General features: G+C 35.1%; 1 protein-coding gene across 2 annotated transcripts in view; it reads left to right on the top strand.

The window, feature by feature from the left end:
- Nucleotides 1-17,907, top strand: part of ZNRF2 (zinc and ring finger 2) — a 98,622-nt gene extending 80,715 nt beyond the window's left edge. Inside the window, exons 3-5 of one of the 2 annotated variants that reach the window (XM_081243519.1) lie at nt 5,862-5,967; nt 13,541-13,620; nt 16,151-16,317. In XM_081243519.1, the coding sequence (XP_081099645.1) occupies nt 5,862-5,967; nt 13,541-13,598 (164 nt within the window). In that variant the 3' untranslated portion in view covers nt 13,599-13,620; nt 16,151-16,317. Of the gene's footprint in view, nt 1-5,861; nt 5,968-13,540; nt 13,621-16,150; nt 16,318-16,893 lie in introns of those variants that run through there. The other variant, XM_081243518.1, reaches the window with a different exon arrangement.
- Nucleotides 17,908-27,891: the final 9,984 nt, after the last annotated feature.

Here is a 27,891-nt window from a genome sequence, read left to right on the forward strand (position 1 = left end):
TGCTTGAATTTTAAGTAATTTCTTTGGGTGATGCAAATTAAGAGCTTGAGGCTATAAGTAAAATAACATTTTACAGACGTTTTTAGTTTATAAATGTATGTTCCTTATCTACTGTATTGAAATATATAGATTTCACATTTTACAAAAATTAAATTTACAATTCAGTTTCTCAGTTGCACACATTTCAAGTGCCATTTTCAGGCCATATGTGGCTAGTAGCTACTGTTTTGGACAACACAGATAAAAGATTATTTCTGTCATCATAGAAAGTTCTATTGGACAGGGCTGTTTTCCTTTTCCATAGAAGGAAGTAAGTGGTAAAGTGTGAGCTCATTTCTGATAACAGTTTTTATAGCAGATTAATAACTCCAGAAGATAAAGCATATGACCAGTTTTAACATACTTCCTCTAAATAGATAACCATCCTCACCTTTAATATTTCAAACCTAACGTTGCCTAAAAACAGTTTGCTTCTGTATACTCCTAAAGTGAAATTGTTTTGTAGCAAAATTCATGAAGTTGTAGAAAGGCCAAAGACTTACCCTAAATTTGAATTCTGACCCTAGAACTTACTAGTTTAGTAACTTCTGGTAAGTTACTTAATTTATTTGAGCCTCAGTTTCTTTATCTGTAAAATGGAGGTAACCTTAGTTACCTCATAGGATTAATAAAAGACTTAAGTACGTCTAAAAGCATGTAACAAAGTGGACATTTATAATACTTTTAAATATAGAATGAAGCCAAAACGTTTAAAAGTTAATTAGGTAGTATCGTTTGTATGGAGCTGTTACCAGTCTGGCAATTATAATAGGTCTCTAGAAATGGCTGGGTCGAGAGTATCCTATAGAAGTTTCTGTTGGCCATGGGATTATTTATGACATTTTATAAAATTGCAACAACTAGAATAACCAGAATGGGGAGAAGAGGAAAGAGAAAAATGACCAACTTTGTTTTTCAAGAAGTCCATAAAGGTTTTTCTGATAATAATGATAAAAACTGATATTTTGTATACAGTGTTTTTATAACATGAATTTTTACACAAGAGTCTTTAAAATTTCATCTCTATAATATTTTGAATACCTTTATTAATGCTAGTATTAAAGAAGAGTAAAAGGAAACTCATGGGTGACCAACATTTTGGAGGTTATGTACCTAACTAATAGAATGGAAATTCATATATTGTTTGCAGCTTTAAATCTTATGCTCTTTCTACTTCAGCATGCTCTTTCCTTGATAGCAGTTGTTTTCTGAAGCAGGTGTATATTTCAGAATCTCTAGGGATGGGGCCCAGGTATATGTTTTTTTTGTTTTGTTTTGTTTCTCTGTTGAGCAGAATACATACCCAAGTGATTCTGGTGCCTACTTCTTGATAAAATCATTGTTCTATTCTAGGTTAAATTCTTCTTTTCCTGTATCAGTACCTCTAAATCAATGCATAGACCATGTGAATAAATCAAAGAATTAGACTGATAAGGAATACACTGATTCCAGCTGTTAGGTGGGACATCAACAACACTTTTGAAAAAGCAACACAAGTTTAGTTTCCTGTTCACAGTCTTGAGTATCTCTCCACTAATCAGTGCTTGTGGAGAGCGGGAATTCCATACTAGCCAACCGTGGTAGTTCAATCTATTTGTGTTCCCTTCTCTGCTTTTCTCATATTAATTTTGGCTAGTTAGTAGTCTACCCTTAAGGTATTCTAGTCCTAAAACATTGACTCCTTATTGCCTGAGATGGTTTCTTCATGAATGTTTTCAATTGATTATCTGAAGACTTCTAATAACCTTTTCCTAGCTATCTTAAAGATGCTTCAATGTCCTGGATTTAGTGGTATTTCTAGGCCCTATTTAACTCTGCATGTGTCTCATTACTAAGCTGAAAATTTCCCTTTGAAAGAAAGTACAATGTCACAATGGGGTAGGAGAGGGGCATACTCTAGAAAACCGCCAGTCAAAAGTTAATCACGTTGCATAGTAACTTTTCAAAAATAAAAACTACCTTCAAACATACAAAGACAGGGCCTCCCTGGTGGCGCAGTGGTTGAGAGTCCGCCTGCCGATGCAGGGGATACGGGTTCGTGCCCTGGTCTGGGAGGATCCCATATGCCGCGGAGCGGCTGGGCCCGTGAGCCATGGCCTCTGGGCCTGCGCGTCCGGAGCCTGTGCTCCGCGGCGGGAGAGGCCACAACAGTGAGAGGCCCGCATACCGCAAAAAGAAAAAAAAAAAAAAAAACATACAAAGGCAGGTTCTATTGGAAATAAGACTTTCAAATTTGAAAATTAAGCATTTGCTACTTGGGGCAGTAACTGTGGAGAACGAACTGTCTTTTAATTCAGAGTTGCTTATCAAAATGCAGTTGAGCAGTGGCTATAATATGTTAATGTTAACTTTTAATTTTCTGAGCAGAGATCATTTCATTACAAACTGTTTACATTGGATATTGGGCTGCTTCTGCACTGAAATTAATGTGTTTGGAATGTTCTTATATATGTATATGTGTGTATATATATACACACATACACACATATATGTGTATGTGTGTGTATATATATATCTTAACATAGAAAATACAGTTCTGCATATTTTTTATTACTTGGGCTTTAGGACCTTCTGATTAAAATGACTGACAATAATATATCATTCTAGATTAAACTAAAAAGATTTTTTGTAATTAGTACCTGCAAAGCATATCATTATTTTTATTATTTTTTATTTTATTTTATTTTTTTTTGCCGTACGCGGGCCTCACTGTTGTGGCCTCTCCCATTGCGGAGTGCAGGCTCCAGACGCGCAGGCTCAGCAGCCATGGCTCACGGGCCCAACTGCTCCGCGGCATGTGGGATCTTCCCAGACCGGGACATGAACCCGTGTCCCGTGCATCGGCAGGCGGACTTTCAACCACTGCGCCACCAGGGAAGCCCTATATTCTTAAAATATATATTATTCTGTTAATTATATGCAGATTGGATTTGTCTTTGTTGTACTATAAATAAATTTTCTTATAAACAGGATAACCAAGGCCTTTTAAGATATTAAAATTTTCCCAACTCAAAGATTTTTAAAACCTATTGTAATAAAGAAATGAGAGTTGGTAGTTATAGGTCAGCATAAAAGCATTGTAAGACACTTACATTTCTGTGAACAATGAATTCAGAAGCTTTTACTTCGTGGATTTCTACCTCTTTTTATTTTGTGTTGAGAATCTGTTACATAGATTTATATGGCAAAACTGTGGCAATACTTTTTATTTTTTAAAAGCTGGTCTATCTAATTTATGTTAATAGAGATTTTTTGGTTCCTTTATACTTAAATCTAGATGCATTGTTACTGTATTCCAAAAGGTAGAAAATTTGATACCCTAGTCCATCAATTCTAAGACACACTTCTTTTTATAAATTTTAACAGCTCTGAAAAATGAGACATGTATTAAATTGATTTGTGTCATAGTTTAACGGAAGCATTTTTTTCTTGGTGAAATATAAAACTCATGGTGCATCTTATGATTATTGATGTCTTAGCCTTGATAAAAAGTGATGGTTAATTTTTTGAAGTTAGTTGTGGGACTTAGATTTACATTATGATGTGGTATATCTTTGTGGTGAAAAAAATCTAAGTGGTGAGAACGTACCACAAAAATTCCATATTATTCGGAATTATACCTGTACTATGATCTTTTAGTGTTTCCTTCAGATCTTTTCCTCTTTTCTTCATTGCTATCATCCTAGTGTTAAATAATAAAACTAAAAAATTTGGTAACAAGTTTGACGTCCTTTATTCATGGGAAAAACAGTCCATAGATGGGGGACTACAGTGCCTAATAAGCACCTCCCCAGGGGATTTTGGGCAAGAGTGGGTTTTATGGGGCCTTAGAAGAGGCACTGTGAAAACAGGACACGATTGGCTAGGAGGCTGGGGGTTTCCTTATAAGGCTAGCAGGTTCTGTTTTCTAGGGCAAAGTAGGCTAGCTAAAGCTGAGTTGGAGGATTGTGATTGGTGTTGGGTTTCCTTGAGAGTGAGGTATTTTCTGTAGTGCAGGCTGACTTAGGTATAGGTTTGGGACGTGGTCAGAGCCACTGAGATGACTTCCATTTTGTGGGTTCCAATATACCAATTAACTTTAACACTAGTTAGGTGCTTTACATTAAACTGGTTCCCTGTCTGTGGAAAGCTATCAAGAACACTAAGAGGAAAATGGAGATCAAGAGAAGGAGGAAAGACTTGGGGTTGCAGGTGGGGTCGGGGTTGTGGTTGGGACCTCCAGGGTCAAGAAAAGAAAAATGGGGAGAGGACTCTTGAGGGGAGTGTCAATAGGCATCATTTTCCATTTACCCAGTTCCACTTGCCCAAAAATCTTCTGGTTAAGTATTTGATGTGATATATTAGCTTGTGAGCTACCCAATAGTTAGCTAAAATTACTTCAACCATATTCCCTAGATCCTGAAAGCATAAGCCTTCTTGCTAAGGCCTTTCCTTTTTCTGTGGAAGTTGCCCTCTTACCCCCTCTAGCCTTATGGGTAAATCATCTGCTGGTACCTTACTTTCTGTAGACCAAATAGAGTCTGTATTTCATCTTAATGTGCTATCTCAAAATGAATAACTAAAGGGGGAACTACTTATAGAATAGATTTTTCTAAAAGGAACTATTACAGATATGTGCACAATTAAATTTGTTGGTGTTTATAAGAGGTATGGGACTAGCAGATAAGTACTTAATTTTAGGAAACTTTCCTACCTTGCTCTGTGTTTAAGCACTTAGGTAGAGATTAATGCAGCCTTTCCCCTTTAGCTTGTTTGGTTTTATTTCCAAAAGCAGTAATTTATCTATTTGTGATATAAATTTATACTGCATGTTCCTGCTTTTGCTTTTTGTTCTCTAAACTTACTAAGTGTGTACTCTTCAACAGTTTTAATGGCATGTTTTAGTTATTCCTCATTTAAAAAGAGTCACAAAGTATGTCCGGCTAATATACTCTATTTTAGGCAAGATCCTTTTAAAATTAAAATTTAACGTTAATAAAAGGTAATTTAAATTAAATTTTCAGTATAAAACATAAATTGAGAGAACTTTTTTTTTTCCTCGAAAGGAATTTTTGCTTTATAAAGGGTTTCACCATAGGAATATTTTAAACAAAGTGATTCAAATACCCTGCAAGTTAGTCTAATTGCTGCCTGGAGTAGACTTGGCATTGTCATGGGAAAGGATTAAGACCTAAATATAGTACAGTTATTAAAATTGGGAAATTTAATGTTAAAAAGAAAAAAAAAGGATTAAGAATTGTTGAGCCTACTGCCTGAAATCCTCGTTTCCAAATATCCCTTTCAGACTCTACATAAAAGCTTTGATTTGCCTTTGTATTTTCTTGAATTAAGCAGATTTTTTTTAAAGTCCTGTATTCAAGATGATTTCTTTAACTTATGCAGTTTTGTTATTTTAGAATTTTAAAAATTACAATAGTATTTTCATGTCTTTTCTGCCATGTTATACTCTATACACTTTTTTGAACTAGCTTGGGCACCAGATTAATATTGATTAGTAGGATAAGGACAATAAATTCCAAATTCCAAATAACTGACTTACTGATAAAGTTTTATAGCAAAGTCATTTGCAAGTTGGAGGATTCCATACTGTTCTTAATTACTAACTGCAATGCCTCAGTGAAATCTAAATGGAAATGAGAGACACTGTCCATAAGTAAAGGTAAACATTATTCACTGATTTGTGAATAGCATTTCAAATATCAAATATAGGTGCTGAGTTTTATGTATTTCTGACAAAATATGCCAGTCACCACTCTTAATAAATTAGCATTCACATAATTCTTTCAGTTTTATTGTCCTAAACTTATTTTCTTTTTTCTCAGAGGATGTGCTGAGTAAAGATGCTGGGGAATGTGCAATATGCCTTGAAGAATTGCAGCAGGGAGATACTATAGCACGACTGCCTTGTCTATGCATATATCATAAAGGGTAAGTTTATTTTTATGTTAACCAAATTGATGTTAGACTAAAAGACCTTTCTCAAGTTTCACACTTTTGTAGTTAGGGCTGAAAAGATTTCTTCCTCATTGAAACTCCCTTTCCCCATTTCTTAAAAAACAATAGCCTTACTGTTGGTGGGAATGTAAATTGATAGAGCCACTATGGAGAACAGTATGGAGGTTCCTTAAAAAACTAAAAATAGAACTACCATACGACCCAGCAATCCCACTACTGGGCATATACCCTGAGAAAACCATAACTGAATAAGAGTCATGTACCACAATGTTCATTGCAGCACTATTTACAATACCAGGACATGGAAGCAACCTAAGTGTCCATTGACAGATGAATGGATAAAGAAGATATGGCACATATATACAATGGAATATTACTCAGCCATAAAAAGAAACGAAACTGAGTTATTTGTAGTGAGGTGGATGGACCTAGAGACTGTCATACAGAGTGAAGTAAGTCAGAAAGAGTAAAATACCGTATGCTAAATAACACAAATATGTGGAATCTTAAAAAAAAAAAAGGTTCTGAAGAACCTAGGGGAAGGACAGGAATAAAGACGCAGGTGTAGAGAATGGACTTGAGGACACAGGGAGGGGGAAGGGTAAGCTGGGACGAAGTGAGGGGGTGGCATGGGCATATATACACTACCAAATGTAAAATAGATAGCTAGTGGGAAGCAGCCGCATAGCACAGGGAGATCAGCTTGGTGCTTTGTGTCCACCTAGAGGGGTGGGAGGGAGACACAAGAGGGAGGAGATATGGGGATATATATATATATATATAGAGAGAGAGAGAGAGAGAGATAGATAGATAGATATATACACACATATGGCTGGTTCGCTTTGTTATACAGCAGAAGCTGACACACCATTGTGAAGCAATTATACTCCAATAAAGATGTTAAAAAAAATGGCCTTCTTTTACCTGCTAGTACTAAAACTTAAGCCCATATCTGTTTGTATCCCAAAGGCTACCATTTGTTAAGCATTTACTGTGATCCAGGTGTTGTCCATAGCTTCTTGAATAGGTTATCGTATATAAGCCTTGTAATAATCTCATTGTACAGCTGAGGAATTAAGCTGGGGGACCATAGGCAATCTCTCCAAGGTCGCATAGCTGGTAATAAATGGAAGAACTGAGATTCTAGCCATGTCTGTTTGACTTCAGAGCCCATCTGGTTTCTCATAAAGTGTTCTTGGTTTCAGGAAAAATTTGATTTAAGGTGATTTAAGGTAACCTACAAAAAGAATAGAAAACTATAACTTTAAAAGCAATAAAAGAAATAATGTGGAATTTTATTTAAAAGCAGGGCATGGGGGTTGGGGAAAACATAGAGAAAATAGTAAATAGTACCAAAACAAAGAGGCAAAAATAAATCCAAAATCAGTAATTATAATAAATCCAAATAGATCAAAGTAACCAATTGAAAACAAATCAAAAGATTGGGATATGCTGTTGATGAGCAACACACTTAAACGTAAGGGATATAGAAAAATATGGATGTAAAGGGATAGTAAACTATATCCAGGAAAATATTAACTAAAGTAAAACTGACAAAGCTAAATTAATATTGGACAAAATTAACTTTATTGCAGAAAGTATTATTAATATTTTATGATGATAAAAGTATATAAAATTCAATTCTTTGTGTACCAAAGAACAGTCTCAAAATATTCGTAGAACTGTCAGAAAAAATGGACAAATCCATCATGATAATGGGAAATTTCAACACACTTCTCACTGAGTCAAGCAGACATACACAAAATTAGTTAAGACCTAGAAAAATTGAGCAATACAGTTAACAGATTTGATCTAATGGTGTGTATGTGTATATCTGCACCCAGCTATTAGAGAGTACATTTTTTTTTCAAGTACGTATGAAGTATTGTAGAAATTGATCATGTACTAGACCATAAGACAAGTCTTAACAAACCACAGAACGTTGGTACCATACAGAAAGCTGTTCTCTGAGCTCAGTTTGATGTCAGTGAGAAAAGATAAATATTCTGGGATCAAAGAAGTCATAAGGGAACTTAGAAAATAATCTGAACTGAATAATAGTGAAAACAAAGGCTTGTGTTAAAAGAAAGACTGAAAGGGACTCCCCTGGTGGTGCAGTGGTTAAGAATCCTCCTGCCAATGCAGGGGACACGGGTTTGATCCCTGGTCCGGGAGGGTCCCACATGCCACAGAGCAGCTAAGCCCATGTGCCACAACTACTGAGCCTGCACACCTAGAGCCCATGCTCCGCAACAAGAGAAGCCACCACAGTAAGCCCACGCACTGCAACGAAGAGTAGCCCATGCTTGCTGCAACTGGAGAAAGCCCGTGCACAGCAACAAAGACCCTACGCAGCCAAAAATAAATAAATTAATTAATTAATTTAAAATATTTTTTTAAAGACTGAAAATCAATAATCCCAAGTTCTTACTGAAATTAGAAAATTGGTAACAGAATAAACACAATGAAAACAATAAAGATCAGAGAAGAAAAAAATTGAATGAAAAAACTACAGAGTAGAGACTGACAAAGAAGTTGGTTCTTTGAGAAGAATAATAAAATAGATTAGCCTCTGGCAAGATTATCTCTAGAAGGAAAAAATAAACAGTATAGGAATGAAAAGGAACACATAACTCTAGATATGGCAGAAATTTAAAATGATTGGAAAATTCTGTGAAAAATTTTATACTTTTCAAGTAAAAAATTTAAACAAAACAGGCAGTTTCCTTAAAAATATAATATTGTCCAAAATGACACAAAAAGAAATAGGAACCTGAATAGACTAATAACTATCATAAGTAGTTATTAAGGCTAACCCTGAAAAACCACAAATATTTTTTAAAAAACCAAACCAAAACCCTAAAAACAGGCCCACAACGACAGTTTGACAGCAAATTTACTAGATATCCAAAGAACACCATGTTAACAGTTGTAAATTCCCTCCAAAAGTAGAAGATGATAGAAGGTTCTCCCACTTATTTTATGAGAATAGTATAAACTTGATAACCCAAATCAGACAAGGACAGGATAAGAAAGAAAATTAAAAGAAACTCTCATTTATGAATATAAATGCAAAATCCAAAAACATACTAGCAAACCAAATTCGTCAATATAGATTGAAAATAATGCCTTTCAACCAAATTGGATTTATGCTACGAATGCAGAGAAATATATGATTAGAAAATTTATGTATATAAGTTACCACATTAACAGAGGAAGAGGACCATATTAATAAATTCTATATTATTAATAATTTAAAATCAAAAGCAAAGAATAAATATTAGATAATAAAATTAATAAGAATTTAGCTGGGTTGCCAGGTATGAGCTCAACATATGAAAACCAGCTGCATTCATATCCCAGTACAAAAAATATATATAACTTTTTTTTAGAATAAAAACATTAACAGCAACAGGAACTACAGCAGGAATAAAGTATGTTGAGAATAAATCTTAAGATATTCAAGACTTTAAAACTTTATTGAAAGATATTATAGAAAGTTCAAATAAATACAGGTACCTTTTTGTGGCTAGGAAAACTCAATGTCATAGAGATGTCACTTCACCCCAAATCTATGTAGTTAATGCTATTCCAGTCAAATCTCAACTAGTTTTTTCATGTAACTTGACAAGTTGATTCTTAAATATATACGGATAAAAGAACAAAGGGCCAAGAATAGTCGAGACACTCATAAAGAAGAAAGTGATGCTAGGGGCAGGGAGCTTGTCCTGTACAAATTCACTATAGAACTATTAATTAAGACAGTGTGGAAAGGATATAGGCGGGTAAGTGGGAAAGAATAGTCCATAAACACTCATGCATATATGGAGAGACAGCATAACATGGAGGTTAAGAGCATGGACTGTTGGGAGTCAGGATTCCTAAGGTTTGAATTCCAACCCCTCTGTTAATTCACTGTGTCATCTTGGTCAAGTTACTTAATTTTTCTCTGCCTTAATGTGTAAAATGAGGCAATAGTACCAACTTCATAGAGTTGTTCTGAGGTTTTTTAATTATTATTATTATTTATTTATTTATTTTTGGCTGCGTCGGGCCTTAGTTGTGGCATGTGGGATCTTTCGTTGCGGGGCACGGGTTCTTTGTTGTGGCGTGCAGTCTTCTCTCTAGTTGTGGTGTGCAGTTTTTCTCTCTCTGGTTGTGGCATGCGGGCTCCAGAGCACGTAGGTTCTGTAGTTTGCCGCACGCAGGCTCTGTAGTGGGGCATGTGGGCTCAGTAGTTGCGGTGCGCAGGCTTAGTTGCCCTGCAGCATGTGGGATCTTAATTCCCTGACCAGGGATGGAACCTGTGTCCCCTGCATTGAAAGGCAAATTCTTTACCACTGGACCACCAGGGAAGTCCCTCTTCTGAAGTTTTAAATGAGTTATTTTTAGAAAGTTCTGGCACATAATAGGTGCTACATAAGGTTTGTTTAACATGAATAAATGGAAAAATTGGTTTCCCAATTAGTTCATTAGAATGAACTATTCAGTGAATGGCACTGGGATCGATTGATATGTTATTGATATGAAAAAATACTGTTATTGATATGAAAAAATAATTGAATCCTATTTTACATTTGAAATAAGAATTCCAAATTAACTGCCCGTGGAAACTAAAATCTAAAGTGTTGGAAAGAATATAGAGAGATGTTCTTAACCTCATGGTAAGGAATTATTTGGGGGACTAAGATAACCTCCCCATAAAAAGTTAGAAGAAAAGTTGATGAATTTGACTACGTTAAAATTTAAAACTTTTTTTGCATCATGATACTGTGGAAAAGTTAAAAACTAGACCTCAGAGTGTTTTCATAACAACAGAGTTTTGCTATGTGAAAGAGTACTCTCCTTCAGCAACTTTCTGTAATGCAGTTAGCTCATTGTAGTTGGTAAATGGTATAGAAGAGCGACAAGATAATCACATCATACTGGTTCATATATAATATTTTTCAGCACATTAATGCTTTGCTCCATCAAATAAAAGCAAATATGGAAGCAAGCCATGGAAGAATACAGTTAACTTTTAAGGATGCCCATTCACCAAGTAGTCTCACACCCAATTCAGTTAGGCTCTGGGATTTTTTTTGTAAGTGCCTGTTTACTTCACAGTTCTCAAATTTTGTCCTTTGGCTTTTGTCTCCGTAACTCAAACAGTATCAGTCCTTCCTTAATCCTCTTTATATCAAGCTAACCTCACCCTTTTAAAAAAAATCCTATATTTACAGAGGTATTTTATTTGTTTGGAAGGAACACAGCTTTGTTCCGGTTACAGGGTTGTATTATTTGAGTGGTCTGCCTTTAACCTGTTTTTTTTCTCTCATAAACCCTGTTATTTTTAGTGAATAGTTTTGAAGAAAGCAAGGTTCATCAAAAATGTGTATATTATGTTACAGCTGAAATATCTGGATAATAACTTCTTACAAGTCTATAAGGAAAAGACAAATCAAAATAGAAAAATTGTCAAAAGTTGTTGACAGCCAGTTCATAAAAAGGAGCCGCAAGTGTCCAGTAAGCATACAAATGTGTCTGCTCTACATATCCTACAACTCAGTAATTCCACTCCTGGGTATGTGCTCTGGAGGGATTTTTGATCTTGTGCTCCAGGACAGTGCTGCTACTACTACTTAGTGTGCAGGTACAGGGTGAGATCAAGGAGCTTTTACCAGAAAATAAATCAATACAGTGCTGTCTTCATTGAGAAAGCTGTGCAGTGCTTAAAAAAAAAAAAAAAAAAAAAAAGTCAAAACAGTGTGTTCAGAGGACTGGTAACAAATAGCTCAAGGATTAGCACTGTGTGTACCACCCTTTGAGTAGTGCTGGCTAAAAGATGTATAAGAATGTTCATAGCATCACTGAAAGTGTCCATTGGTAAGAGAATGGATACATAAATTGCAGTGTGCTTATACAATGGAACACTATACACAGTGAAAATGTAAAAGCTAGAGCCTTATTTATTAACAATTGTGAACCTCAAATTGACTGGAAAAAAGCCACTAGAAAAAAGCATACCTTATAGTAGTATTCAAATAAAATTTAAAACATGGAAACAGTACGTTGTTTTGGAATACTCATATATATAGTTTTAGAGTAAGAAAATGCCTAAGGAAGTAAAGCACCAAAATCAGGAGAGTGATTTTCTGCTGGATTTTGGAGAGAGGAATATAATATTTTAAATAACGTGGGTTGATAGCAATTTATGTAAGAAGGACCTGGGATTTTAAATGGTTTCTTTGTCTAGATGAGCCGAAATCATATGATTGTAAAATAAGAAGTACCCATTTTAGATCACAGAGGTGTACTATTCAGATGTATTGGGAATTGTTAACACATCTGGAGTATTTTGTTCATTTCTCAGTACTTTGTTGTAAGAGGTATTCTGGTAGACCAGAGGATGTCTAGAGCCAAGTGAGTCGAATAGAGAGCAGGCTGAATAAAAAAAGTGTCATAAGCCAAATTGGGCATGTTTATTTAAACAGCAAAATTCTTAATGACAACAGAAATTGTTTTAGATATTGAAAGAATGTCATATGGTTGAGATCTTTTACCTTCTTTCCTTTTAAATATATCCATCATTTTTACCTATTAAACCAACTGTCAGGATATGAGGTTGGATAAATATTAATTTTACCCTTCAACGTATTAGCCAAGCCTTCTAGCTTTGTGGCATATGCAAATTTGCAATGTGTCAACAGTGAGAATGTTGAACAGTTTAAACTCTGCTTGGGTAACTTCCTAGCTGTTGAGCAAGTTAGTTAACCTTCTTAAGGCCTTGAGTTTATCATTAGAACTTTCTGCAGTGATGGAAATGTTATATATCTGTGCTATCTAGTAGAGTAGCCACTAGCCATGTGGCTGTTGAGCACTTGAAATGTGGCTAGTGTGACTGAGGAAGTGCATTTTTCTTTTATTTAATTTTAATTAATTTAAATTTAAATAGCCACGTGTGGCTTGTGGCTTACTGCACTGGACAGTGCAGACCCTAATATTTAACTTCCTATAAAATCAATAGTTTATAAATACAAATGGATGATGCTATATTTATTTGTATATGTATTGCAGGAAGGAAGGGATAAAATTAAATTAAGTTTTCAATACGTCACATAAATATGGTCTTTTAAAATATAATGCAGTATTGTCAAGAATTAAAGCTTAAAAGCTTGATCTGTGGCATGAACTGGTTGACATTTGCATAAGTGAACAACTAGTTTGAAGAGAGAAATATCTGTCCAGATTTGTCCTTTTATTTTGAATATTGGTAAAGTGGTAGTTCTTTAGGTTCTGTTTTGGGAATGGTTGTTCTGTTTAAACTTTAAAGTACTTTATAGCATAATTTTGCAAAGATTCATTTCCCTAACTGCTTAGAATAATCAGAATGTAATAAACATTCTTATCTTTTATTTCTATATGCCAAATATGGTCATTAAAAATACTGAATTTTTTTTCCGCAGAGATATATTAATATCAAGAAGTAAACATTTTTATTATGACTGTTATGATATAAATAATTAAACATACGTGTTTCAATTTTTCTGTTTTTTTTCTTTTCTAGCTGCATAGATGAATGGTTTGAAGTAAATAGATCTTGCCCTGAGCACCCTTCAGATTAAGCATCAGCTTCCTGTTTTATAGGTAATTCTCCCATTTTCTGTTTTAATTGCTTTTTAAACTGTTACCTGAGTTATACATTCTCAACCACCGTTTTTATTCACTCATTTATTAATTAAGGGGTGTGTGTGTGTGTGTATATGTGTTCCAGACATTGTATTAGGCTACTGTATAGAAAACTCACATTAAAAGACACATAAAAACAACTTTCTTGGGCTTCCCTGGTGGCGCAGTGGTTGAGAGTCCGCCTGCCGATGCAGGGGACACGGGTTCGTGCCCCGGTTCGGGAAGATCCCACATGCCGCGGAGAGGCTGGGCCCGTGAGCCATGGCCACTGAGCCTGTGTGTCCGGAGCCTGTGCTCCGCAAGGGGAGAGGCCACAACAGTGAGAGGCCCACATAACGCAAAAAAAAAAAAAAAAAACAAAAAAAACAACTTTCTTGATTTCCCGAAGAGAGTCATATATTAAGTAAACTCTACATTTTTGGTACTTTAAAACACTTTAGCTTATTTAATTTTAGTTTAATACTTTAAAAAACCCCATGAAGTAAATATCATGACCCCATTTTACCAATGAGAAACCTAAGGGTCAGAGTAATTAAGTTCTATGACATTAAGAAGCACATTGCACCAACAGTCCAAGGACATGTAGTTAGCAACAGAATCAAATTCCATACTCTTATCCATAACTTCCCAGGTATGTTTTTAGGTAATGCAATATAATATAATTCTAATCATAATAATTAGTTAGCATTTATATTGCATTATTATGTGCCAGGGATTGGTCTAAGCATTTTACATCTATTTATAACTCATCTAATTGGTATAACAACCCTTTGAGCTCAGTACTCTTAACTACTCGCGTTATGCAGATGATGAGGAGATTTAAGTTTTAGAGAGGGTAAGAAACTTGACTTGTCAAGGTCACATAGCTAGTTCCTTAGTAGAGCTGGGAATTGAATCAAAAGATTGTGTTCTTTGCTATTCTGCTATTATTAGGTAGGAACAGTTTCTTGAGAAAGTTGCATTTTTATTCATTCGTTCAATTTAATCTTTCACTTTTGTATCCTACCTATACAGTAGACAAAAAAAAAATTGAATTTTAAACCAAATACAGAATTTGTTTTCCACTATTGATGTAGCTTATTCATGATTCTGCATTTTCTGAAAATGTTTAGCAAATTGAAATGAAAACCTCACTTGAGTATTGCTATTTTTCATATTCCATCATTTAGCTTTGAAAAAAGTTAACTTAATTGCTATTTTCGTGTATATGGAAAGCTTTTTATCTTTATCATTTCAAAAATGATATAAAACATTGTGTTTTATATGAAGGCAGAATATTTTAGCCAATCTTGGAATTGTTTTGGAAGGAATTAGAACCTCTGTGTTCAGAGCCTCAAGATAGTTACAGACAACAATCTTTTCTCAATGTCTAAGACCGGAGGCAGGAAACTAGAGCAGATAATACCTGAGATCTAGTCCTGTGCTGTTCCCCCATTTCCTTTTATTTCAATAACTCCTGGTCTTAAATTTGAGGTGTTGAGATAATAAACACATTCAAGGAGTTCTGTTCCCTCTTAATGAGGGTCATTTAATAGCAGCAGATTAGAATATTGACAAAATATATTTGAGATAACTTAATAGCAGCTATAGCAGCTGAAATAAGAGCTGCAACATTGAGAGAGACCTCTGTCTTAATAACATTAGGGTTATGCCTGTGAAATGTGAAGGCCTGGGTAAACTGTATCAGCTTTTGAACCTTTTACTGTGAGATGATTCAGATCATACCTTGACACATCTGAGGTACGAATTGAGAAGTGTGGTGATGGAGTGGTATTTTGAGGATACATGCATGTATGTATGTTTTTATTTTACTGTGTAAAGGGTTTTTTGAAGAGGAGGATGCTTTGGAATGTCTTCAGGGTCACCTTACATCTGGGCCAATAAAGTAAAGCTATAGCTAAAATTTTAGAAGCTTTTTAAGTACTAAAAACCAATGCTATGGGCTTCCCTGGTGGTGCAGTGGTTAAGAGTCTGCCTGCCGATGCAGGGGACGCGGGTTCGTGCCCTGGTCCGGGAAGATCCGGCATGCTGTGGAGCGGCTAGGCCCGTGAGCCATGGCTGTTGAGCCTGCGCGTCCAGAGCCTGTGCTCCACAATGGGAGAGGCCACAACAGTGAGAGGCCCGCATACCACAAAAAACAAACAAACAAACAAAAAACCAATGCTAATAAAATGAAATTTTTATCTTAGTATTCCACATATCAAAATAATATGTCTAAATCTTTCACCCATAGATAAAATTTATCTTTTTAGTCAATAAACTTTTTTGTGTGAAAATGGAATTTTATGATATAAAATATTTTATTACATAGTCTAATCTGCTAAATTTTTCTTTTAGTGTCACAATGAGGTTATGGGATATGTGGAACATGCATCTCATCTCATGGTCAATATGCATGTCTGTTGGTTTTAAACAGCATTTCAGTTTCCTTACCCTATATATCAATGTTATCTTCTTACTCATTTTTTTTTTCATTGTGGAACCTGAGTTCGGTGGGAGCTGTCCTCAGAAATGTGAACGAATGGAATCTTTCTCTATGGGTCTTGAAGAGTCATTTTTGAGGATGTGTAGACATGGAATATCTCAACTCTTTCACATTTTTGCTTTTGTTCTGACTACCCTTATTTGTCAAATGATAAATTCTTCCTATCCCTTTTGCTGTCCTAGATTAAAAGTGTATGGGTTTGGGTGGGAGGGAGGCTCAAGAGGGAGGGGATATGGGGATATATGTATACATATAGCTGATTCACTTTGTTGTACAGCAGAAGCTAACACAACATTGTAAAGCAATTATACTCCAATAAAAATGTAAAAAAAAATGTGTGGGTTTGAAGAGGATTCAGTGTTATTAAAACTTTTTTTTTTTTAAGGCAACATGTAAGTAGCACTTCTGATACTCTTCAGCATACGGATTTAGTAGTCAGCCCAGTCAGTTTAGTAAATTGTGTGTGTGTGTGTGTTGTCTGTAGTTTGGTGTAGTCTTTATTGTGGAGGGGGAACGACTGTTACTTAGTGTCTATTTTTTGTAACTATTTTAAGCTTTAATTGGTCCTTCTGTGTCCTTGATTTGTTCTTTTGCAGAAAACAAATTTTATCAGTTTTTAAAATACCAAGTAAGTGTATGAAAATTTACATTCTAAAGCAGTGTTCATGGGGAAATGGATGTTGTATTTTGATTTGTATTACTATCATGGATGATTGCTTAAACTAAATGTATCCACTTTTACACAGGTTTCCTTGTCTTTTCAAGATGCTTGAAAAACTGAGAGGATACGAAGATTATCTCTGGAAAAGCAACAACAAAAATGCAGGCACACTCAGCCAGAAATCTAAGTTCTGTGAGACTCAGTAATGCAGAGATGGACAATCATACAGGAAAAAAAAATCCTGCTGAGGAGAGGACAATTGTCACAGAACTCATTGTACCAAACATGAATATAAAGGACACACAGGGATTTTGAAAATGCTGCACATCCCTTAATAGTCATCTACATAGGTAATACTGATGATCATTTTATATTCAGACACCAAAGTTAATTGATTTAAAAGTTGATTTACTTTTTATTAAGTTCTCTAGAGCTGCGCAACTAGTTGTTTTTAATTTGTTTTGGTTTTTAGTTTGGGGTCCCTTTATTTTCCCCAACATGATGTTCCTGCATTCATCTATTCTTAAATTGAAGACCACATAATTTACTTCTTAAAAATTAAAGTCTTGAATGTGAAACCAAGAAATATAATCAAGCAGTAAAACATTCTCTGAATGTAGACCATGATCTCAAATTCTTTGATTTTTTTTTTCCCCCAAGAGTGGAAAATAGACTTCTACATAGGAAAGCTAAAGTATGTTAATACTTTAAATGAAAGGTTTAAGATTATCAGAATTCATTCCAAAGAGTAAAAAAATCAAGTTACATAATTATATTTTAATTAATTAAATTTGGATTATCTACAGAATTGCAGTTTATTAAATATGTTGTTTCCTTTTTAAATAAAACTGCTCAACAGTTAATCAGCAATGAATCATTTTGCAGCTATGCAACTTTAAAAAAATACTAATTACCAACTTTAAGTGCTTCCAGCTACAGTAACTTTGTTTTAACGGGTATTTTTGTTTGTCCTTTTCATGTAATTATTTTATTGTGCTTTGCATCTCTAGGCAGTTTTCCTACATTTGGGTAAAATGTTTAGCAGGTTGTAAACTTAATAACTTATGAAAAGGGTAAAATAAAATTTTCTTGAGTGGAACTTGGAATAATTTGAGGGACATTTTTATATACTTTTAAAAATCAGAATTTAATTGGGATGCCAGATTTATAGCAATTTGCATCTTTAATTTTCCAGGTAATCTGGGGTTTAGCATTTGATAAATGATTTTTTAAAGCAAACATGAAGATTTTGTTAATTTATAATTTATTAATGTGTTATTACTGTAATTGAAAATGTTACAGAGACTTTTAAATTCAGTCTTGTTTAGAAAGAAATGTATTAAGCAAAATTATGTGAATAAATATTCCCACAAAATACATCTGAATGGTTAAAAAATACTGGAGGAGAGCTATCAGGGCTGCAACAGTGGATGTCTTTTTTTTTTTTTAATATCAAAAATACCAATAAATAGATTTCATGTTTTCAACATAGGGAAAATATTATCAGTGATCAATTTAAGCAGTGCACTTTACTCAGTATAATTGAGAGTTACACAGTACTGTTTCCTTATTTTAAGCTTTCTTTACTCTAATGTATTTGTGTTTGCTTTTCTGTTTATTGCTGCTATTCTTATCCTTCTCAATTTTTTTTCTACTCTATTGCTTCTGTTTCATATTTTTTAAAAGGGCACGTACAGGAGCAACTGCTGCTACCCAGAAAAATATGTATATTATAAACAAAGAGTTTTTCATTGCTTTCAGTGTGATTCTAAACCAGGTAATGTTTTCCCTAAAGTTTTACTGTGAAATGTCTTTTGTTATGCTGCAGTTGATAGAAGAGTCCAAAATCTCCATGTGACAGCTGACAGCACAGTTTCATAGGTGCTTTTTTTAACGAGTTATGGAAAATATTCTTCCCTCAAAGAAAATATTCTTTCCTTAAATTTTTTCTGTTATCATGAAATCTTAATATGAATACACTTCAGTTCACATTTTCAATTTTGTAAGCTTTCTCTCCCTCTCGCTCTCCCTCTTTCTCTCTCTCTCTCACACACACACACCAAGAAAAACCTCTTAGAATGTGAAGTTTTTTTTCTACTGGTATATTGTTATGGTAAGAATTATTTTGTTGTCTTCCATTCTTAAAGGAAAAGATTTACTACAGCTGTGGTAGTTAACTATTGATATTCTCTTGGAAGTTGATTTTCTCATATAATTTACTCATTGACTTTTAAAGTTTATTGGCCTAAATTCCCTTTTCCTTCTTTATCCTGTATGATACTCTCACAATCGTATTCACTTAGCCTTTCTTTGTTTGTCATAAGGTTCTGTGTTTCAGCTCCTACAGTAGAAGCTCCTGTGGTTTAAGAGAAGGTTCAGTGTTTGTCAGTGTCAGGTGCTACTTGATTATTTGTCTAGAACAGTGTCTACTTAAATCTGTTTATAGTGATCCCTTTTTTGTTAAAATTTACAAAAGGTAGCATTTTTTTCACTTTAAATTCAGTCTCCATCAGTGACTCCCTAAAAAGAAGAATTTAGAAATTGAAATTTTTTTTAAAGCCCAGATGCTCCAGTTTTTATTTAAAGTCAAAAATGCTAATCTGGAAAATATTATAAGTAATATTGTACATAATGTCACTTATAATATTTGTAAATTTATATACAGACACTGAATAGTGTATGTAGGACATAAAGTCACATTACATGTTTAAATGTGTAGCTGAAACTACTGACAACTGAATATTATGGAGACAAAATAAAAAATGAAACCCTAGTTTCAAGTTGGTTATAGTTTTCTAGAATCTTTGTAAATAATTGTTTTCAAATAAGATCACAGTTGGGTATATAGAAAGCAATGTGTTTGAAATTTCACTTCAGTGCCGCTCTTTTCTTCATAATGGATTTATTGCCAATTTTGACTCATCTTACGGTGATCTGGCTTTTTTTCCCCCTAAATGTGTAAGAGAGTGTAAGAATGTATATGAGTACAATTATTGTCTTCTTTTGGCTCTTTCCCAGAGAAATAAACTAAGAATAGTCTTAATCTATGTTTTTCAGATCTGGTTATAAATCAGATATAGATTGTGTTTTAAGAGCAGTGTCTGATTGAAATATAAATAATGGTTTCTATAACTCATCATTTTGTGGGAGCCAAAACAACTAAAAAGTCATGTTGTTAACTGTTGGGTACTGGGTAGGTTTTAGTTTCTTAGTGCAAGTCTTCTATTTCTTTTAAATGTTTACAGTTATTTCAGTTTTCACCTACTAAACAGTCTACTAGAATGTAGCCCCAGAATGCCTGAGAAGCATACTTGCAGTATGTATTTCAAAAAGATTCCAGTTTAAATGAGTTAATGAAAATACCAGATTTTTTTCAAAGCTTAGTTTGCTTGCTAAATTTGGGTTTAGTGAAGTTTAAGAGCAATTGTTTAACATATTATAGCAAGTCACAGGGATATTCCTTTAAATGAAAAAAGACTGTAAATTTAGTGTAAATATTACCTAATTTTATTTACTAGAAGAGAGTTAAAGAAGGGAAGTTTTCTAACAATAAGCTACATTTGAACAATGCATGAAACTCTTTTTTAAAATTAAAGAGTAATTGAACTTACCATCTGATTGACATCCACATTATATGTGGATATTAATATCCAGTCATCTTATGTTTTCAAAGAGAAAGTTTCCATATAAATCAGATTTTTAGGAATTTTATAAAACTACATAGAGGTAAATATTGCTTTAAATATGAGTACAGTTTGTTAGTTGCAGGAAGTTTTCTAATTCATTTGGGCCATTTTCTTGCATTTTGACTTATCCTGAGGTAAACTCAGAACATATTGACAGTGGGTGGTTAATTGTGAAGTGTCCCTTGTTCTTTCTTAGATATTTTCTAAGGTAAAAAAAAAAATCTAGCATGCCAATATTTTGTCTTTGGCCCATTCCCCTTTGTTTCTGAACTATGTAACTTCTGATCTTTTTCTTTGCTACAACATACTGTGAGGAACATTATGGTAGTTACATTATCTGTGTTATTGTCCACTTTCCTTCTCTACCCAGATCTTTTCATTCTGAAACTAAATTGTTACTTGGTTTTCTTTACAGGAAATTGCTACTTCGTATACTCCTAGTAGTGATCCTTATTCAGGAACCGCTGGTAAAATTTTTTTGGTAATAACTTACCCAGACAATACTTCGAATACCATATTCTGTGAATGCTGTGCTTAAGCTAAGAAACTGGATGTTCTTTTCAAATCACAGAATTCCTGTATTATATGAATGGGAAATACCTTGTCTTTAAGTTATCTGATTCTCTATGGAAAGTAGAAGGCATCAGTGAAAACCAGATACGTTAATGTTGAGTTTTATTGAAAATGCAACATTACTATACTTAGGGGAGTTGGCATATTTTCAGATATTTAAGCCATCATTAATTTTAGACCAATAGCTAATAATAAGATAGATTGTTGGTTGCTTGTTTATAGAGAGGCAAAGAGTGGCATGGCATAAACTCACATCCCAGAAATAAATGAAATTTTAAAGAGTGATATTATAGTATCTGTTAACCGACCTTGTGCTTCTTAACTCTGCCCTGGACTGTGAGGCACCTTTCAGGACCCCGAGTCTTAGAATCAGAAGTGATTAATTTTTTCTGTTACTAAATTCTCATGACTTCCTTTTTGATTTGGTATGCTGAGATTGATAAATACTGATGATTTATATTTATAAACTTAGAGTTCTATCAGTATCCTGTTACCATTGAATCTGGTGCCAGCATCTTGAAAAGCTTTCATTATTAGTCAAAAGCATTTTGAGCATCTATGTGCATGTAATACAGTTAGCAGACCCTATAGAGAGATACAAAAGAGATTTTGGAACTTGATGATGATATTGATCTGCATTATAGCAGTCCATTACATTTTATTGCTTTGCAATGACTATATGAGTTTCCTTATTTGAAAATCATGATAATGATAGATATTTACCTCTACTGCTCTTTTCATGGTTTCCTCAACTCTTCTGTAATACTTTATAATTTCCTCTATTAGAAAATATTTTCCTGTTAAATAAGGTATCAAAAGCATCAATCACAAGAAATATAGAAAATGTGTTAGGAACAACTTGTATTAGTATGTTTAAACTAAAATGGAACAATTCATTATTGATATTTTAATAAATAAGACTTCAAAATGATCTTGCCAAATTATCCCATTATTTAGAAGTAGAAAATGAGAAGAATGTTTTCAAGGAAGTTTATCACATCCACCCTTATGTCTAGAAGTTGACAGTGCATTACAGTAAGACAGAATTACCTGAATGCTGAAAGGTTACCATGAATTAACTGATGTCACAGTTTATTTTTGTATACAGAAAAAATTGAATTTTTTTCAATTCAACCCATTACCACAAAAATTGAATCTAAAACTATTAGTTGAAATTCTGCAATAGCTTAATAAACGACTGTTTGTAGTGGTAATGGACAAAGAGGCCTTTTTACCATAACCATTAGGAAAGATGTACTGTGAAATTTCTAATGTAAAACCTATTCTGTAAATTTGTAATTGAAATATTACTGGAGAGCTATTAAGTTTTGGGGAGGGATGGTCTGCCAGTGCACAATCATAACTCTTAAAATTTGGATTGTATTTTAGTAACATTCCATTATGTTTTTAAAAGGAGAGTTATTAATCTTTTGAAGCACAATTTTCATGATGGAAGAGGTATTGAATTTTGTAGCATAATGGTTAACCACATGAGTTCTGGAGCCAGACTGCCTAGTTTTGCCATCTCCTTGACATTGGGTGAGATACTTCTCTGTGCCTCGCTTTCACCTATAAAAAGAGGTAATACTTCTGCCTACCTCAGGGTTGTTGTGAGGATTAAATGGGAAAGTATGTGTATGCACCAGGCACAGAGTAAGCACTTAATAATGTTAGTAGTTTTTATAAACAATAAAAATAGTTGTGCCCATCTGTGAATGAATTTTGTTATTCTCTTCATTCATGATGTGTAGGAGTAATTCATAAACCTTAACTGATATGTTGAAGAAACTTAAGTATTCCAGAGGACAGTGCGGATTCTGATCTTGCTCTTGCTGAAATCTAGAGATTTATTATTTCAGCAATTATATATTAAGCACTGCTTGGTTCTGTGGGCTGTTGCAGAGCCAAGAATACAGAAATCAAGGAAAACTGACCTCTAGGAATTTAATCTTTAGTGGGTGAAGCAAATAAGGAGTAGTAAATGCCTTGATAGCCATTAGTACACACAAAGGCTGTTGTGGAGGTAATGAGAAGGGTCATCAAACTCAGACTAGGCAAGAGAATGACTAAGTCTTTAAGAAGAAATAATCATAGCTCTAGGGATATGGATAAAAGGACATGTGGAGCAGGAGGCTGGGAATGGGATTCCCAGGCAGAAAGCTTAGCACATACAAGCATGGCACTCTTGGAGGGTTGCTATGTCTAGAGAGGTAAGCAGGTGACAAATCATGAAGAGGTGTATGTGCCAAACTATGATTGAAGGATTTTAAGCAGGAAAAAGACAATCAGATTTACCCTTCAGGTTAGAGACGAATGGGACTAGAGGCAGAGAGACCTGTAGAAAATTTATAGTAATTCAGGCAAGATGATGAGGGGCAAAACTAAAGCAATGACAATAGGGAAAACAAAGATGGAAGAACTTAACTCACCTTGGTAGTCATTTAGATGTAAGGGATGACAGATAAGACCAAGACAACTCCCCGCTATACTTTTTCCACATCTTGGAGGGTGGAATCTTTTTTTTATATATAAATTTATTTTATTTATTTATTGGGCTGTGTTGAGTCTTCATTGCTGCGTGCGGGCTTTCTCTAGTTGCGGTGAGTAGGGGCTACTCTTAGTTGTGGTGCGCGGGCTTCTCATTGCGGTGGCTTCTCTTGTTGCGGAGCACGGGCTCTAGGCACGTGGGCTCTGTAGTTGCGGCTCGTGGGCTCCAGAGCGCAGGCTCAGTAGTTGTGGTTCACGGGCTTAGTTGCTGCTCCATGGCATGTGGGATCTTCCCGGACCAGGGCTCGAACCCTTGTTCCCTGCATTGGCAGGCGGAGTCTTAACCACTGCACCACCAGGGGAAGTCCCTGAAGGGTGGAATCTTAAGGACAGAATGTCTCTCCCTGGGAAAAGCCAATTATGCCAGAAGTATCTGCTGGAGAACTAGAGATAAAGAACAACAATTCTAACATGAAAGATCTTAAATGGGTGGGTTGGGTGACTTGGACTCCTCCACCACTAATCTCTCCCTTAACCTCAGATACCTGTTGGAGTAGAGCCATTGCACTAAGTAGGTTTGCTTAGTGAAATGCCAAGATGTACTCTGAAGCATTCTTGAGGTTTTCTCTTTGATTCATTTGTCCCATACCCTGTGCGTTGTACCAGTCTTCCACTACTCTTGGAAGCAGAGTCTTTTTAGTAATAGACAGGAAGGATGAATCCTGCTTTCCTGATGGATATTGCTGTTGGGATGAGAGGGTTAGGCTATGCAAGAGGAGGGCCAGAAGAGGTTTATTAGTTCCCGAAAGACCTTGGGATATCCTTGTATTAGATTAGGTCAAGGAGTCAAGCCCCGCCCCCCATCCACTAATCTAATACAGTGTATCCATGGGAACTTTCACAAAATCTCCAAATCGTTTCAAAGGTGCTCCTGAAGATAACTTGGAACTTCCTAGACTAGGAGTTTCTACAAGGAAAGCCTGTGAGAATAATAGAAACTTAACACCTGAAAGGGAATTGTTCTAAAATGTCAAAAATGCTTATATTCATAAATATTACCACATGATTTAAAATTTGGTTTCCCACATAGAGTGAAAACAGTTTTTCTGCAGTAAGTACCTTAATGACAGAGTTGTTATACCATACAGTGCCTTATTTCTGTGGTTCTTTCCTGTAAACTTATGAATTCAGTGTTCATTATTTTGTGAGATTTCTAAAACTACCTGACCAAAAAATCTTTCCAACAAAATCAGTTTGAGATTTAAATGCTTTTGGATTGTCTTGATCATTTAGTAGCTGGATAACTGAAAGCAAACTGTACAGGATTAGCAATGTAAATTTGTATTTTGGAAAAATATCAAGTTACTGTATGTCATGAGCCTTTCAGAGTAACTCATTAATATTTGAAATGTTATTAAATCTGTAAACGTTAAGGATATTCATGTCCAGGTATTCAGAGGATAGCCGTCAAGGAAGTCAAACGGTATATGGTTCAACCATTGCTGGAACTCAAACATTGCAAAGGCTATAAAGGCCTTCCTGAGGTACTTCAGTATCCAAACTATTATCATTTTAGTATATAATCAGTTTAAAAACTATCAATGAAATATTTTACATTCTTTTTGTTTTTCAGTCTTTGAAATCTGGTATATATTTTATATTTATAGCAGATCTGTATTCAGAACTAGCCATATTTTAAGTGCTCAAGAGCCATATGAGACCAGTGGCTACCGTGTTGGATGCACAGGTCTAGATAACTGGGAGGTTGTTTTTCTACTCTGTCCTTAACCTGAATGTTTTTGAAAGCCTTGTAATTCCAACTTGTGAAGACCTGAGTTTCTCAAAGTTAAGGTAGCTACTACGCATGAGCAGAATTGGTCCTATGTTGTTACTAAATTGAGGCAGAGTTGCCAGATTTTTTTCAATGAAAAGGGGTGGAAATATCTTGAAAAGGTTGATGGTCTAATGAATCCTCTTTGTGTGCTCTTATAGATGTCACTGGCTTTTGTCATCATCAGTTTTTTTGGTGAGCACACACAGGCTCGGAATAACTGGTCAGTTTGGTAGTTAGGAATTAGTGTATGAAGTTTTAGCCAAATGACCAGTAGGAATTGTGAGCAGTGCTGATGATAGCACTAGTCTAAGTTGTCCCCTGTGTCGAGCTCTGTGGGGGCAGTTTCATGCCTTCTAGCCAGTAGTTGACTTTTTTACCACATCCATGCTTAAACTTCTAAACTTGTTCACCTGACCCTCATTCACAAAACTGAGACTCTTCAGAATCCAACTTGAGAGTCACCAATAGTCAATTCTAAGCTCTCTTCAGTAAGATGTTCTCTAGTTTGTGTGGGATTCTGTGCTCAAGTGAGCTGTTGAAAGGAGTCAGGGGATGGGATTGCCAGGGAGTTTGTCTGCAAGAATGGACTACACCGAGGGAAGACAGATATTATACTCTTCTGCTTTGGGATCCTCATAAGCCAGTGATTCTCAGCACTTGGCTAAACATTAGATCAACTCAGAAGGTAGGAAGGGAATCAGAGGCAGCTTTTTAAAGATATTAAAGATCCCACCCCAGAGATTCTTGAGTTGATTGTTCTGGTGTGATCCTGTTGTGTAGCCAGTGTACAGCCCTTATCTAGGGCTTCCTCATACCCCCAAACTAGGGTGTCAGCCATTGAGGAGGAGAGTGCCAGACATGTTTCAGACCTCTGCAACTAAGCTGTAGCTTCATCCCCTCCAAATTCTCTTTCCTGCTTGATCGAACTCTTGGATCTTTTTGAATGAGAGAACTGCTCCTGTATTGTTACGCATTCTTCCCAGCTCTGTGGTTCGTAGAATAAACTACTTTATTCAGCCAGGCTTACATCCTTGATTTGCACAGCGAAGTTTATAGATTCTTAAAAGCCCTTTCTGCCTCCAGAACACGGCTCTGATAAATCAAAAGCCCTTTGGCTTTCAGGCTCCCATCTCTTCCTTTGGCTTTCAAAAACTCAGCTTTGACACTTGAAATTGAAATTGAAATTGTCTTTGTTTTAATCCACATTGTCTCTCCCTACTGAAGCAGCAGCTGCCAATGAGTCACTGAGTAAGCTGCCATAGCAACCAGGAATGCAAGGAATGAAAAATGTAGCAGTTAATAATTCAAAGATAGTGTTTTATTACACTCATATCAATCACTAGAAAGCACTGTGGTAACTGTGTGGGCATGTGAGTAGCTATAGTCTCGTATAGTTTTCATTCTTAATGTTGGTGATCTTCAGAAGTCTTCTCACCATGAAGAAGAATGTGTGGGAGTTACTTGAACTAGAATGCAGGGTAAACTGAAGTGGTTCATTCATTTAGCACATATTGATTGAACATTTGAGAGATGGAAGATACTGTGTGAGACACTGTGTGGACACTGATCAGGAAAAAAGATAAATCCTGCCTTTAGGGAGCTTATGGTTCATTATTCCTATAGCAGAAGTTGGTAATCAGCTATGGCACAGCAGATACATAAGTAACGTGGATGCACGAAATCTAGCTCTTTTTCTTTCTTTCCAGTTTTATCAAGCACGTGTAAGTTTAATGTGTACAGCGTAATGATTTGACTTACATACATCATGAAATGATTACCACATCTATCATCTCATGTAGATACAGAATAAAAGAAAAAGAAAAAATTTTCTTTGTGCTGAAAACTCTTAGGATTTACTGACTTAACTTTCATATATAATACATCAGTATTAATTAGATTTATCATGTTGAATATTACATCCCTAATAATTATTTATCTTATAACTGAAAGTTTGTGCCTTTTGACCACCTTCTAGCCTGGTTCTTGAATAAGCACTTGTGTCAGATCTTTCAAGGCCTAAGGTTATTAAAGTCATCAGAAAATATTTGTGCATCTGGTAACAGTTGTATACCTTGTGCCAGACCTGGGTATGTGTCAGTACTGCTAAAACAAAGGTGAAAACAGATGAAAGTGTTCCAAATGCTAGGATTACAGTAAAGACAAGCAGATAGATTTGTTAACTCATTTCCATTTTTAGAGGCCTGTTTCCTCAATGAGAATGGTGTTATATTTCTAATCAAATTTTTTTCTTCTCAGCATATTAAAAGCAACTGATACTTTATAATTTACATAGGGCAATAACATCCATTGTAAGTATACAATCTGATGAGTTTGGACACACACATACACTTGTGAAACTATCACTACAACCAAGATGAGTACATTTCCATCCCCCCTCAAAAGTCACCTCAAGCCCCTTTACAGTCAGTTTCCACCCATCCACCCTCAGGCTTGGACAGCCGTTGATCTGCTTTGTGCCACTATAGATTAGACGGAAACATTC

The sequence above is a fragment of the Mesoplodon bidens genome, assembly GCF_964165515.1.
Source record: "Mesoplodon bidens genome assembly, chromosome: 9".
Lineage (NCBI taxonomy): Eukaryota > Metazoa > Chordata > Mammalia > Artiodactyla > Ziphiidae > Mesoplodon > Mesoplodon bidens.